Raw genomic sequence first — 14,926 nt, forward strand, 5'->3', positions numbered from 1 at the left:
CATCAGAAACTCATTGAAGTTTTGAGACCAATGATACTTGATAAAAAAAAATATTTAGTGTACCAAACTAATTAGAAACCATTTTTTGTTAGAGCTAAGGCTTGGCATTTTGCTTCAGCATTATAAAAGAAGAAACTGAAAAGGAAGCCATTTGGGTTTTTAATTTTTTTATTTTAACAGAGTGAACATCTTGTAGGAAAAAAAAAAATTATGTGGTTTGCTTTAACACTGAAGTATTGAAGATAAGTTAAACTACATTTTAGTGCTAAGATAACAATATTTACTTCTAAAAATATTCTATATTCAATAACCAGGTTCAATCAGTCATTTATTGGTATATATGCTTATGATAGCCGTTCTGGCTAAGTGGACGCGCGCTGGGCTGAGAATCCGTGAATTCGGGTTCGATCCCTGGTGTGGTCAGTTTCTTAGTTTGGGACGCGGGTCAGTGGTGTGACCCTGTAAGCTTAGCCAGAGTCAACCCAGCTCTAAATGGGTATCTGGAGAATTCTGGGGATGGTAAGCAGGAAGGGTGTGCGAAAGCACAGATTGGTTGGCTCCCAACCCCTCATTGCACTTCCTGGCTGAAGGGCCACGAAATGGAGATCAGCACCGTCGGTTTGGACCTTAAGGGTCTAGTGCCGCATCGTTTACCTTATATATGCTTATAAGATAAGGAATTATCCCTAAATGATCTTGATAAGCTAAAATCCCATTCAGTGTTTTGATGCTAAAGAGTCATAAAGTACAAAGAAATAGAAAACCACCTACTTTAGCTTCCGAGAAGCTCAGTTCAAACTCTAGAATACCGTGTTTCTAAAATTAATTAAAAAAACTTTCCGACAAAGAAGTTCTTCAAAGAAAAGTAAAGGTCTATATTAAACTTGAGACCAATAGAAACAAATTCCTATAGTAATTAAACGTCAAAACAACCAGAAATTACTATTAAAGATTAAATGAAAGGTAAGACAAATATAAAACAAACAGTTCGTGGTAACGAACTGTAAGTAAGGAGTGATCCGGCTCAATAGGAACTGAAACTAAAACAAAACGGAATTTTGATACCAATAGATATATAAGAAAAATCAAAATTTCATGCTGATTTCAATTATATAAGTTTTACCAAGTTTAATTTTACCCATCAAAAGTTACGTGCCTGAAAAATTTTGCGTTATTTTCGAAAAAAAGGGGGAAATACCCCCTAAAAGTCAAAAATTTTAATGAAAATCACCAAAAAAAAGTAAAATTAATGTCCGAATTTAGTTTTAATTACTCATGTCCGATGAGCCAAATTCAAAGCTGCATTAATTCAAAAACGTCCAGAAATTAAATAAAAAAAACAAGTTTGTTTTTAACTAAAAGTACTATTTTAAAATCATTCGTTGAGCCAAAGTTCGTTACGTAAGTTAATTCGTAAGTTATGTATATTTATTACTAGTAAAAACGTTCGTAAATAAAATTTAACAACTTTCGAGAACGCCATTTAACCAAATAAAAGTAAAATTAATATGCAAATTTCGTTTTAATTATTCATGTACGGTGAGCCAAATTCAAAGCTGCATTAATTCAAAAACATCCAGAAATCAAATAAAAAAAACAAGTTTGTTTTTAACTGAAAGTAAGGAGCGACATTTAAACTTAAAACGGAACAAAATTATTCCGTATATGAAAGGGACAGTCCCCTCCTCAACGCCTCGCTCTTTACGCTAAAGTTTGACTCTGTCTCACAAATTTATTTTTTAAACAATAAAAAAAACTTTACCGTAAAGATAAAAAAAGCGTTAAGGAGAGGACCGTTTCTTTTTGATATACAGAATAATTTCTGTTCGTTATAAGTCTTAATGTCGCTCCTTACTTTCAGTTAAAAAAACTTGTTTTTTTATTTAATTAAAATAAATGATAAAAAGATACTGATATAGAGATTAAAGATACTGATGTAGATGAATAAAGAAATATTAAGGTTTAGTAAAAATTAAAATGAATATTCAAGGAAAACGAATATCGATCGAAATTACTACAAACAGGAGTTTGGCTACTGCTCTCTTCCCCCTTCTCTAACCGTAAAAGTTCCAAAAACCATTGCGTTCCTTTTGTTTTATTAAATAAAAGAGGAAAAAACTTAAAAACTAACGAAATTATTCTGTAAATTACGTACATGGCATTCAATAGCTTGCTCTTCGCGCTAAAGTTTTTAAGATCTTTTAAGAAAGCTTCATATTGTTCTAATTAAACGACATTTGTGTTTCAAAAGTTTTTCTTAAGGAGTTGGGATAAAAAGTCAAACTTCAGTGTAAAGAGCGAGGCATTCAGGAGGGGGGGGGGGCAACCCCCTTAATAAGTATTTTTCTTCGTTTTAAGTTTTCATGTTGCTCCTTACTTTCAGTTGAAAAAACTTGTTTTTTATTGAATTTTTGATTTTTTTTTAATAATGCCGGGAAATCTGGCTCCCTCTCCACAGAAAGATCCTCTAGAAAATGTAGAACTGATTAGGCCAAGAGAAAGTAAGAGAAATAAAATAATTTCGCATAGGATTTCTGGCAACTTCCCCCTGTGTAAAATTTACCCTAATTAGTCTACCCCCCCCGGAAACTTTCCTTCCCATGGAATATTCTCCTTGTGGAAAATCCCCCAGTAGAAAATTCACCACCCCCTCACCCGAAAAGTGTGTGCATACTTCCCAATAACAAGTTTTATGCGTAAACAATTGGCAAATTTCATAACTTAAAGACCTTTCTCCGGTGGCTATAGGGGTCATGTTATCTCCAAAGGCATAGTTATTGGACCTTTCAACTATGATGAACAATATGGCTATCTAAAAATTTTGATCAATCACCTTTACGGCAAAATGGGCATGGGAGGGGAGTAGCTTCCCTCCAATCTTTTTGGTAACTTAAAAAAGACACTAGAACTTTTAACTTTTAACCCCAGAAGCAAGCTTGTGCGGTCTTGGGGAAAAAAAAACAAGCATCCGCGATCTTTCTTTTGGCCAAAATGTAAAATAACACATTTTTGAGGATGGGACCTTGAAACCTCATCATTTGAGTACTATGATACGCTGATTTTCGTTAAAATTCCTTGACTTTTAGGGGGTGTTTCCCTCCTTTTCCGAAACTCAGACAATTTTTTTTCTGGCTCGTAGCCTTTGATGGCTAAAACTAAACTTGATGATTTTTCTATATTTGGTATCACCAAAATAAGGAGATTTGTCCGATATATTTATTGATATTAAAATTCTGTTTTTTAGAGTTTCGGGTAGTATCGAGCCGTGTCGCTCCTTACTTACAGTTTGTTATCACGAACTGTTTGAAACAATATGAATTTTGAAGAGTGTGCTTTAGTTTTTCAAAGCATCGGCGGAAGAATGAAAGACTAATCACTGTAATTATATCTACTGGTCTCAAGTTTAATAGGACACTTTGCTTTTCTTAGAAGAACCTTTTTTTCGTAATTTTTTTTCTTAATATCTGTTCGTTTTTAATTACCAAAATTTTGTTTTTGTATAATATATTGCATATTTTTCCAGTTTTTCACGTCTTTGGCTTAATAATTAAAATATCTGATTCTAATTTATTAGTTCTTGTTAGCCTCTTTTAATTTATTTCAACATTCTCTGAAAGTTTCAATCAGTTGCCATTATCTCTTCCTTAGATATTGCAGATACATCTTGAGATATCTCCTCCTGCAGTATCAGTCTTCTGATTGAAGTCAACATCCCCAAAACGTTCTCCAGTACTTTCAACTTAATACCTGTAACTGTTCCAGATATATTGAATTCATCATTTTAACAAGCCGGATGCACATAGTATATTTCCCTTTATTTATGCATCCCACGAAAGTTTTAACTAAATACCACTTGCCAATCCTGAGATTTTGCACGTACGCCCTTTTGACAACTGGGATACAAATAATAGTATTTTATATAAGTTCAACAATTTACTCAACATTCTCTGAAAGTTTCAACTTAATACCCCTACCTATTCCTGTGATATTGAAGACTTGTCCTTCTGACAACCAGAATGTATATGATGTCTCTTTAATTTAGTTCAAAATCCTAATTGGCATTTTATGAAATTTTCAACTTAAGTATTTTTTCGAAGGCCTCATTCAAGGTTCATTCAAAGTCTTGAGTTGAAGATTTTCCCACCTTCTTTCGAAATTCAATTTACACTTAGGCAATATTAAAGAAGAAAAGTTTACAACTCAAGACTTTGAGTGAACACTGTTATTAAACCCTCTTCTAGCCAAAGAACCGGAAACTATTCATGATCCAGAAGTAATTATTTTTAATGTATAAATATCATTTGTTTTAATTGTAATACTTTAGTTTATCTGCTGATTAAGATCACTGTTGAATGTGACAGAAATATCCAGAGCTTTTTCTTATCTGTTTTCACTGTCCTATAAAAGGATTTATTCCTATTCTTAACTTCTTTTTGTTTTTCAACTTAATAATTTTAGCTGTTCCTGAGCTATTTCTGCTGGTCCCATTAACAATAAAGATGCATATATAATCTTTAAATTCAACATCCCTCTCAAATTCTCTAAATTTTTCAACATAATATCCTTCCCTAACTATTCTTGAAATATTGAAGATGTACCGTTATGATAACCTGGAAGCAGGTAGTGTTTTTTCATTTTGTTTAACACCCCCATAGTATTTCATGAAAAATAATATCAATAAGATCAATAAGAATAGGTCCAGATACGCCACATTTGGCAACTTGAATGCACCTAGTGGGTTTGATTCAGTGCAACATTTCTCTCAATATTCCTTGAAATTTTCGGCTTAATAACCTTGGCTATTTGTGAGATACTGCAAATAAACCCTTTTGACAACCTCGATGCACTATGCCGTTTAGACAAGAAGGATGCACTTAAACATTTTTAAATACATGGTGTTTTTGACTTAGATCAACATGTCCCTAAACATTCCCCGAAATTCATCTTTATGCATTCAGCCTTTTCGGACATACCCAGGATCACCCCTTCCCCCCTTTCCTAAGGAAATATCCTGTACGTAAAAGATGGACTAATTGCGTAATTTAAATTCTTTACCTTGGAGGCATCTCCAAAGCCACATTATTAGATCTTTTGATTATTTCGAATAAAATTTGTTCTCAAATATTGTATCACTGTTGAGGAAGGGCACCTAAAAGAGCAAAGAGGCCTGGTTGGCGTCTGATCAATTCTCAACACCCCCCTCAACAAGCCGGAAAAGTTGTAACTTAATACCGTTCCTTAGCCGTTCCTTAGCCGTTCCTTAGATACTGCTGATACGCCTTTTTGACAACCATTTTGTGCCCGAAAAACAATAATTCAGCCCTGGGGCCAAATGGTCTCTAAGAATGGTTCTGGAATAGTTAATCGGTTAGTAATTTGAAGTTTCATTTGAGGGTTCATGTACTTGTCGTATACTAGTATAGCTTATAGCTATGGAATGACTACAACGGACGGTGCTGGTGGATCTTTGTTTGGACTTTCTCCTGAAAATTCCAAAAGTGTTTTCATACCCGTATTTTTCGACTTTCCCCGAGCGATCCTTGCGATTCGTATGAAAGAGTTATTAGTTGCTCCCTATCCTTTGTAGAATCTGGGGAACAAATTTTGTCTAAGGCTGCAATATGTGTGTTGTGAGCATGGGAGCTCTCTTTTTATTCTGGAGATTCCTTAGTATTTCTAATAAAATTTTGAATGTGGCATTAAAACTGAAAACAAAAAAATTGTCCTAAATCTATTAATCCCCGGCCACCTAAAGCCCCCTAATCTTCACGTAAAATGAAGCTAATGTTTTAGTTTATGAATCATGTACGATTAGTAGCTATACACAGAAATAAGTAGCTATCCCTGAATAATCATTATATATTAATTAAACTTTGGTTTGAAGAGAGCAGTTTGAAGGAGTTGGCAGCTATATATATATATATATATATATATATATATATATATATATATATATATATATATATATATATATATATATATATATATATATATATATATATATGATATGTTTTATTATTGTATGTATCGGTCACTGTATATGTGACCTATATATATCTATATTTTTGTGATATTTCTATCATCACTGTCTATTATATATGGATTTTATCTCTATTTGATATTTTTATTTATATATATATATATATATATATATATATATATATATATATATATATATATATATATATATATATATATATATATATATATATATATATATATATATATATATATATATATATATATATATATATATATATATATATATATATATATATATATATATATATATATATATATATATATATATATATATATATATATATATATATATATAGTATAATCTAAAACAATACAAAACATATTTTAACGATAGCAAAGAGTTTCATTAAGACCCCACGAACATAAATTATCCTTTTATTTTTTAGCATAAGTTTTACTATTACTTTCTTGAAAGTAAGTTTAGCTGCAAAGAATTAGCTGCTCTATAGAATTGGGATACAAAGTTTAAAGTTGCCTATTGTCCCTTGTGTGAGGATTGGTACTAGGAACCTTGAAACTAAGTTGAGAGTCGTCGAAAAAAATTGAAGAGGTGGCAGCCCTCTTTCATACACGGAATAGATTATCTCCGTTTTAACCTTAACAGCATTCTTTCATTATGAAAACATTTTTTCTGTTTTGTTTCTGTACAGACTGTCACATCAATCACTGTTTAATTTTAAAAATATTATTCGTATGCTCAGAGAAGAGGTCCTCACCATGCCATAGTACGGCCTCAAGATGTGGGAGGCTCTAGCTTAATTATAAAACAAAGGGAAATAAATACTTTAAGAAATAGTGTAAGAAATAGTTTAGCATTCAAAAATCCTGGCTCGAATGTCTAGTGTTATATTTTCTCAGAGCTTTCCGTTGATTGGTTTTGCTTCTAGCTGTATTATAACGAAACCACCAATGTGACTGAAAAGATTGATCCTACTAAGGAAACTGACCTAAGAAACCTTTTAGAGTGGATCGGTTTCTACAAAGGACCAAACCTAATGGATATTATAAGGGATTACATAGGTAAGGTTTATGAAGTACTCTTTTCTCAAAATTTTTTATTTTTTTCATATTAATTTAAAAAAACAAAAAGAAAAGCCTATTAAATTTTTTTAAAATTTTTCTCATAAAATAAATACAGATACAAGTACAATATAAAGTACAGTACGATTTAATCTCAAAAGGTTTTTAGGGTGAGTGAGCAGCTTGACTCTTGTATTTGGTACTTTTTATTCGTTGTAAGTCTGAGCTTGCTATCCTCTGTTGAAACCTAATGGTGACTTGGCTTGGGACTAACGTACAAATATTTTAGATATGATTACTTCATAGAGTTTAAAAATTATCTTGTTCTATAATTTTTATGAGCTACATCTTATCAAAAGCAATTAAACTTAGATAAAGGAATAACAAAAGAAATAAGTAAATAAAACAAATCATTGATTTCAATTGTATTCTTTTGTTACTGCAATAATGTCTGATTTTGAATCCTCCGATCCATAAATATGTCATAGCGAATGTAACAAGTAAGAATGTAAGAATGTAAATTACGATTGCAGCGGTAGCTGCAACCCGTAACAAACGAATCATGGCCCATAGTAACAAAAAAATTGAAAGCACGTTAAGAAGAACTGGCTGGTGATAAAAAAAATTGCCATTTGTAGCTGCTGCAGGAATGGTAACTATTTTTTCAAAATTGCTATATCTATGCGCGTGTGTAAATACCAAAATATACTGTTAAACATAAATAAAATTTTTGACAAAAAACTGCGTCTTCATATACTAGATGCACTGTAAAAAAACTGTTTGAGATTAAACAAAAATTGTTTGCAATGTTTATCAACAGCAAAATTAGAGTTTCAACAATTTAAATTGAACATTAGAGACCATTTAGGATTTCCTTATAATTATTGAATATCCAATTTGTTAAGAAACAAAATGTTGGATTCCCATACCCGGATTGAATTTTAAACACAACATGTTGGATTTTAAAATCCTTCTTGGATTTTCATCTTGTTTGTTGGATTTCCATTGCTATCGTTGTTCAATTTATTAGGCCTTCGATCTTGTTGAACAATAAACTAGTAGGATATTCTAACAGCTGCCAGGAATGGTCCTCAAAGATTAGTTTCAGATATGAGCCCGAACAGGTCCTTCCCCTGCTCAGTGGCAGACTTTTCCACTCATCATGAGGTTTGGTAAAATCATCGGTTTCCAGCAAAACCCAAGTAATCATACTAAACAAATAATCCCGTAAAGTATGATATTAACATACAATACGTCCGGTCATGAGTGTAAGTAGAACAGGCCAAAAAAGATTGTTTCTCTTTTATAAGTACACTGTCACTACTCTATATGCCGTAAGGGTTCAAAAGATTGATATGATGTTTTCTTACTGCTCTTAAATATTAATTAAAAGCTAAAAAGGCTTATACATTGATTTATGCATGTTCAGAAGAAGATTAGTGCATAAATTTACTTTAAATGGCACCATAGTCAAATTCAATATGATATTCAAGAAATTTCAATCTACTGTTGAAGTCCAAACTATTTTGATTAATATAACCTATTTGCGTCGAAAATTACATTTTTTCTACTGAAAAGTGCATAAATCTTAATAATTTCAATTATTTGCAGGAATTTAATAGGCAAGTAGCAATTTCAATTGAAAAATTGGATTTTTTTTTTAACTTGTTTGAATATAATAGACAAGTCACAACTCCACTTGAAAAATTGTTTATTTTTTACTTGTTTGAATTTGAGCCAAACATTTTGTTGGAAATCATTTTTTTTTTACAGTGTGATACAACAAACGTATCTTTTGACAAAAGTATATATGACATATATATCTTCTGAAAAGTTGTTTTTCTGGATGTAATCTCATATTTAGATGATTTCTCTGCCTGACCCCCCTGTGGTTTGTCCATCACTCAAAAATTAAAAGAACAATTTGTTTTTTCAACTGAAAGTAAGGAGCAGCATCAAAACTTAAGACGAACAGAAATCATTCCGTATATGTGGGGAGCTACCTCTTCCTCAACCCTCATTCTTCATGCTAAATTTTGACTTTATCACAATTCTTTAAGAAAGACAGCAAAAACACAAGGTTTCGTAAAATTTCAATTTGAAGTATTTTTAAAGATCTTTAAGACTAACGCGTATTTTGTTCGTTTTAAGTTTTTATGTTGCTCCTTACTTTCAGTTAAAAAAGTTTTTGTTGCTTCTTATTCCTAACCTTACATAGATAGAACCTTTGCTAAAGCTCTTCTATCGCCCGAAAGAACACTTGCTCATAATCTGTAAATCTAAGGAGTAAAGGGATCTGATGATTCAGCTGCTTCACTATTACTAATCTACGAGTAAACATTTCGTCGACGCATCATCCTCCTTCCTTAAATCACTTTATTCTTCTTTCAAAACTTTGTCGATATCATCTTTCAGTCGAAAAAATATCATCATACAATGTAGTCTGAAAATAAGGTACTCTGAATATGATTATGATATAAAAATAAGAGGAATAATAATAATAATTTATTACAAACCCGCTATAAAAAAGAAGCATGAAGAAGCGGAGCAAAACAAAAGAAAAAAGAAAATAAAAACGAACACAAATCAACCGAACATAATAATCTACTAAATACAAACAAATCACACTTCAACTATCAAGCAAGAAAGTCGCTGGGAAATCAAATAATAGTGCCCTGTGTTTCACGAGAGCTTGTTTTTCAAAATTCGGCATGAACTCAACAGGATCAGGTATATGATACTTTTCTAGCAGACCAGTGTTACGGAGGTAAAGTGGCAGACCAAGCAGAAACTTTAAATATTTGCAAAAGCCTGAACGGATTCGCAACATATCCGAATTCGATAGCCAATGCCAAACGGGTGAGATGTAGTGAGCAAAGGGAAGAGCGACGGCACGATACAACCTAGCAAGGATATGCTTATTAAATTTAAACTTCAGGGCTGCAAGTTTAGCATACCCAGACCGAAAACCCGACAGAACCTGGTCAACAAAAAGAGCACGCGAGCTTCTGAGGTCGCTTCCATATGTGATACCTAGGTACTTCAACTTGCGGCTTGGAAGTACTACTTGCCCTGCAACGGTAACACGGGTAGCCTCGCGACGGGCAACTTCAGACGGCGCACGCGGGGGTTCAAATACAAGAAATTCTGTTTTAGCAGGGTTAATAACCAGACCAATATTAGTATAACCTCGACTTAGGAGATCGATATTAGCTTGAAGGTTACAAAGCGATGTGCTCACCAGTAATATGTCGTCTGCGTAGCACAGTAGGCTCACATCCATACATTCAGTGTTAAAACCACCGTTAATCTTTTTTGTTACCGACGAGGTTAGTGAATTGAAGAGTACAGGGCTTAAAACCGACCCTTGACGCAGTCCCCGGTGAAGCTTAATCGGTTTCGACAGGAGTTCACTACTCAACTTAACACGGATAAGGCTACTCGAATACCAGTGCCATAGGACGGCCGCTACATGTGGGTTCACACCTTGGTGCAGCAGGTTCAAAATTAACTTTGAATGAATTACCGAATCGAACGCCGCGGACACATCTACTGCACAAATTAAAAGAGTCCGTGATTGATTCTGAGCTTTCGATACTATACGCGTAAGAAGGCGATGTGCAAATGCACAACCGAGGTGGCGACGGAACCCGAATTGTCGATTATCAATTTTACACTTTCGTAACAGCTCAGGTAACAGAAGTCTCTCTAACACTTTGCTTAATGTACTAGAAACTGTTATAGGCCTAGAGCTAGAGCAGAGGTTACGATTTTTTCCCTTCTTCAAGACGTTAGACACAATACCTAGGGCAAACGACCTAGGGACTGCACCAGAATCAAGGCACATTTGATATAGCAGCGTCAAGTGCTCAATGAGCAGAGGTGAGCCACAGCGGAGGTGTTCAGTCACAATTCCGTCGTGCCCGGGAGCCTTGCCCTTTCTCAGCTGCTTAATAACCTGGAGCACTTCGCCTATTGAGACGGTAAAATAGTTCCGTTGGCTCAAGAGGGACGCAAAAGCTCGTGAGAGCTCACTATCACTTTCGGTTGTTAGTTGGGCATGTTTAATCCCAAAAACTTCACTATAATGCTTTACCCACTGCTCCTCAGGTATGTTACTAGCAGGGTTTGTCACTGGTTTAGACTGTCTAAAAGACTTCCACATAGATACAGGATTATTTGCTGCTTCTTGGGAAGCAAGTTCGGCTTCGGCAGCTTTAAGATCACTTACAGACTTATTATAAGTTTTTTTCGTGTTGTGGAACTGCTCAAACACTACACCTGACCTCGGCCTCGCGCAATCGCGCAATAATCTCAGCAAAAAGTTAGCACGAGCTTTGGGTTGCATTAGTTTAGGGGAGCGACTCCAGCCAGGCTTGCTGATTCCAGGTTTAAAACGGCGAGTGGGTACAGAAGCCTGCTCAGCCGTTTTCATTGCATGTATAATCTCAGTACAATAAATGTCTAGTGCTACCAAATCACTCGAGCCATGCATCAAGAGCTGAAAGGGAACTTTTATCTTTCCGAGAATCTCATCACATGTCTGTTTATACTGGTCGGCGTTTATTTTATTACACACAGTATTGGTAGCAAAAATTTTGGGCTTATTAGGCCTACACGGGAAGAAGTTATCCTTAAATCACAAGCCAAGGTGATAACATAATGTGTGCTCAGAGTCCACGGTGACTGGAGCACCTAGAGAGAAGTTACATAGCACATGGTCAATGTTTGTCGTTGACCGGAATTATGGATGTACGTATATGTGTCAGTCTTTTCACAGAGATCATACCCAGCTGGGATTACTGAGAAGAAGATTTCGGAGAGCTTATTTGATGGGTTCGTTAAGTCGCACTGAAAGTCACCGCAGACTAGCACTCTTCGATTGCCCAGCCTAATAAGTAAGCGCGAGAGGCGGCCACAAGCTTCCGAGAACCGTTTTTCGGAAGAGAGGGTGTTTAGGTTTGTTGGTAGATAAACCGTGATCAGAATAAAACCCCCGGGGCCAGGAAAATCTACAGCGAGGAAGAACTCACACGATTCCAGCTTTTGACATTCAAGCGAACTGTCCGTTATGATAGCAGTGCCCCCACTAGGTCGACCACGGACTGAGGACCTTTTTGCTTCATGCATGAACACAGTTTTTTGATTCAACTGTTCGAAAAGACCAAAATTTTCGGAGGTGAGTAAATGTTCTTGTAAGCACACAACATTAAATTGACAGCATAGTTCTTTAACGTAGTCTAGTTTGACTGAATTGTGCCCATAGATATTTCGGCAGATGATGGAGAGAGAAGTCATTTCGTTGTAGTGGGCTTTTTCATCGCATTTCTAACTAGTGGGCATCTCATGCTGTATGAGGGGTGGTTGTTGTGGCCTTCTGGGCATAGAGCACATTTAACTGTGGTGGACGTGCATGGGGACGTCCGTGATGCGACGTGGGCACCGGCGCACTTAGAACACTTCGGAGCGTTGCTGCAGGCACTAGAGAGGTGCTCGAAAGATTGACAGTTAAAACATCTCTTGGGGAGCTCTTTATAGGCCTCAGCCCGGAAGTGGGTGTAGTCTACAAATATTCCGCGTTTAATTGTCTGATCTCGCGCGAACGAGTCTTTAAATACAAGTTTCACTGTGCCAGAGGTGCCGAACCGGTGGACTTCCGTAACTTCGGAGTTCGCAGCAATAATTTCTTCCTCTGTGGTTGCCGGAGGACCGAATCTTGCCACCGCTAAAAACTTTGGTTTCCGGTAAGAAACCTTGACATCACGGACATTTTCTTTCAACATGTCTGCGAGGATTTGAGCTGAATCCGCCGTATCGAGAAAGGCAACTAACCCACCTTTTCGTTGAGTGATCTGGCGAATATGTCCTTTTCCACCGTTCTTTTCGATAAAATCCTTCTGTTTGGCACATGATTCAAGGCTTTCCGCCGGCACATTCGCTATCACTACAGGATTCTCAAGTCTTTCTGGTTTCGGTAGCGGGGGCCAGACAGTAGGGCCTGACGGAAGGTAGATCTTACACTGATCGATTAGTCCCTCTATTTTCTCTGTGCACTCGTTAACTCTAATTGAAAGAGAAGTCAGCACATCTTGCGGTATTCTAGGCACTTCGCCAATTTTCCAGATAGTAAATCTATAGGTGAAATTGGCTGAGTTTTCTGCATTCTTGATAGCATCGTATAAATCACCCATGAAAACATCACTCTGCAAACCAGCTCGGCGGTCCTTCATTACATATTCATCTCCAAGTTGCCGCAAAATAACGTTCAGTTTGCAATGCGCAGCGTACAGAATGTCTTTTCCGTAAAATTTACTTCCCGTAGCAACCACCGCGTCACGGGAAATATCGGCATATCGCAAACTTGTCTGAGTGAAATTCAGGACAGGCGCTTATATATATTCGTAAATAGTCTCTTGTGTCATACCAACGAACTTCACTGGTCGAGGGCTGAAAGTAGTCCAGAATCTTGAACGTTTTATTTTCTTTCGCACACAATACACCGTCACTCGTCGAGCGCTGAATGATCGCCTACTGAAATCACCCAGGAACAAGGGACGCGTAAGTACCCCCTCACCTTTTCCCGGCACTTTTCGGGTAACTGAATACCAGCGGGTACAGTACGGCGCTTGCGGGGGGTTCCTTCCCTCTTCTGCTTGCTCCCAGTAGAAATCAGCACCTTAATGATATGGGAGAAATTGTCTTTATAGATGGCGCCCCAATCAACTTAAGAAAAAAGATGGCGCTGGTGAAGATGTTCGAAAAGAAAGACCTATTCTAGGGATTGGAGAATCACTCAATTTAACTTAACTATAAAATTGTCTATTAAAGGGTACAAATCAATATGAAAACAACCTCAAAGTAGTGCTATAACTTTATCCCATTAACAGCAAACAAGCAAACTCAGGCACATACACTCTGGAAATAATACAGATGGCGCAATATATATATATACTGTACTGGCATGTACTGTACATGTACTGTACTGGCATGTTAATAAATTGAGAGGGAGTAGTCAATCTGGACTTGTCCCGGATAAAGATTGGAACTGGGCCAAAACTAGTGATAAGGAAAGAGTTAAAAAGAGGCGGGCATAACATTTTGAGAGTGTGCTAAACTGTCATATTATGTTTAAGAGGTAATTACTTGGCAAAAAAAAAAAAAAAAAAAAAAAAAAAAAAAAAAAAAAAACTATCGTCCCAATTCAGCAATTGAGACAAATGTGCACTTGAACGAGGCTTTTACCTTACCCATCTATCCAACTACCTAGGACCAAACAGTATACCCAAACCGTCAACCAAATAGAAATGTCCAAATCCATGCAAAGTCGTCATCACTAAATGTAAGTCGTTGTAAATTTACAAGCAAAAGCACCTTAAATTTAGCAAAATATTTCCAAGTAGAACCTTCCATTTAGGGCTCATCAGAAGAAATACCACCTGCTTTAACGGGTTTCGAGGCTTTACATTCTTTACCCGGCACGGTGGAGCCTCTACCATAAGATCTATATGGTAACCCTATGTCAGGTAAAACTTGTGAAATACATGCATACTAGTCAAGCTATTAAAAATTAAATACAAAAAGTGTTTCAATGTTTCCATTATAAAATCCCAGAGGTCAATGAAAGAGACCATTCTGGAACAAATGAAGACATGTCCAGATGTATCTTTTATTGGTATCTGGAACCAATTACCCATTTAAAGATCCTCAAGCTTGTTTGAAAACCCCTACAAACTCAAACATCCAAAAAAGAAAAGCGCAAGAGAACTTATAATAAAATATCATTCAGTATTTCTTTATAATTTTTTGTATATTTACTTAAAAGTTCATGATACATGAAACTAAATTTTTTGAATTGCCAACTAAT

General features: G+C 35.7%; 1 protein-coding gene across 1 annotated transcript in view; it reads left to right on the top strand.

Annotated features, from left to right (window-relative positions):
• LOC148946102 (piezo-type mechanosensitive ion channel component-like) overlaps positions 1-8,681 on the top strand; it is a 174,136-nt gene extending 165,455 nt beyond the window's left edge. Inside the window, exons 15-16 of the mRNA XM_089097608.1 lie at positions 6,930-7,062; positions 8,674-8,681. Coding sequence (XP_088953734.1) covers positions 6,930-7,062; positions 8,674-8,681 — 141 coding nt within the window. The remainder of the gene's footprint in view (positions 1-6,929; positions 7,063-8,673) is intronic.
• Positions 8,682-14,926: the final 6,245 nt, after the last annotated feature.

Source organism: Artemia sp. Qi Xiang Cuo, chromosome 12 (genome assembly GCF_049724085.1).
Source record: "Artemia sp. Qi Xiang Cuo chromosome 12, ASM4972408v1, whole genome shotgun sequence".
In the NCBI taxonomy this organism is placed as follows: Eukaryota; Metazoa; Arthropoda; class Branchiopoda; order Anostraca; family Artemiidae; genus Artemia; species Artemia sp. Qi Xiang Cuo.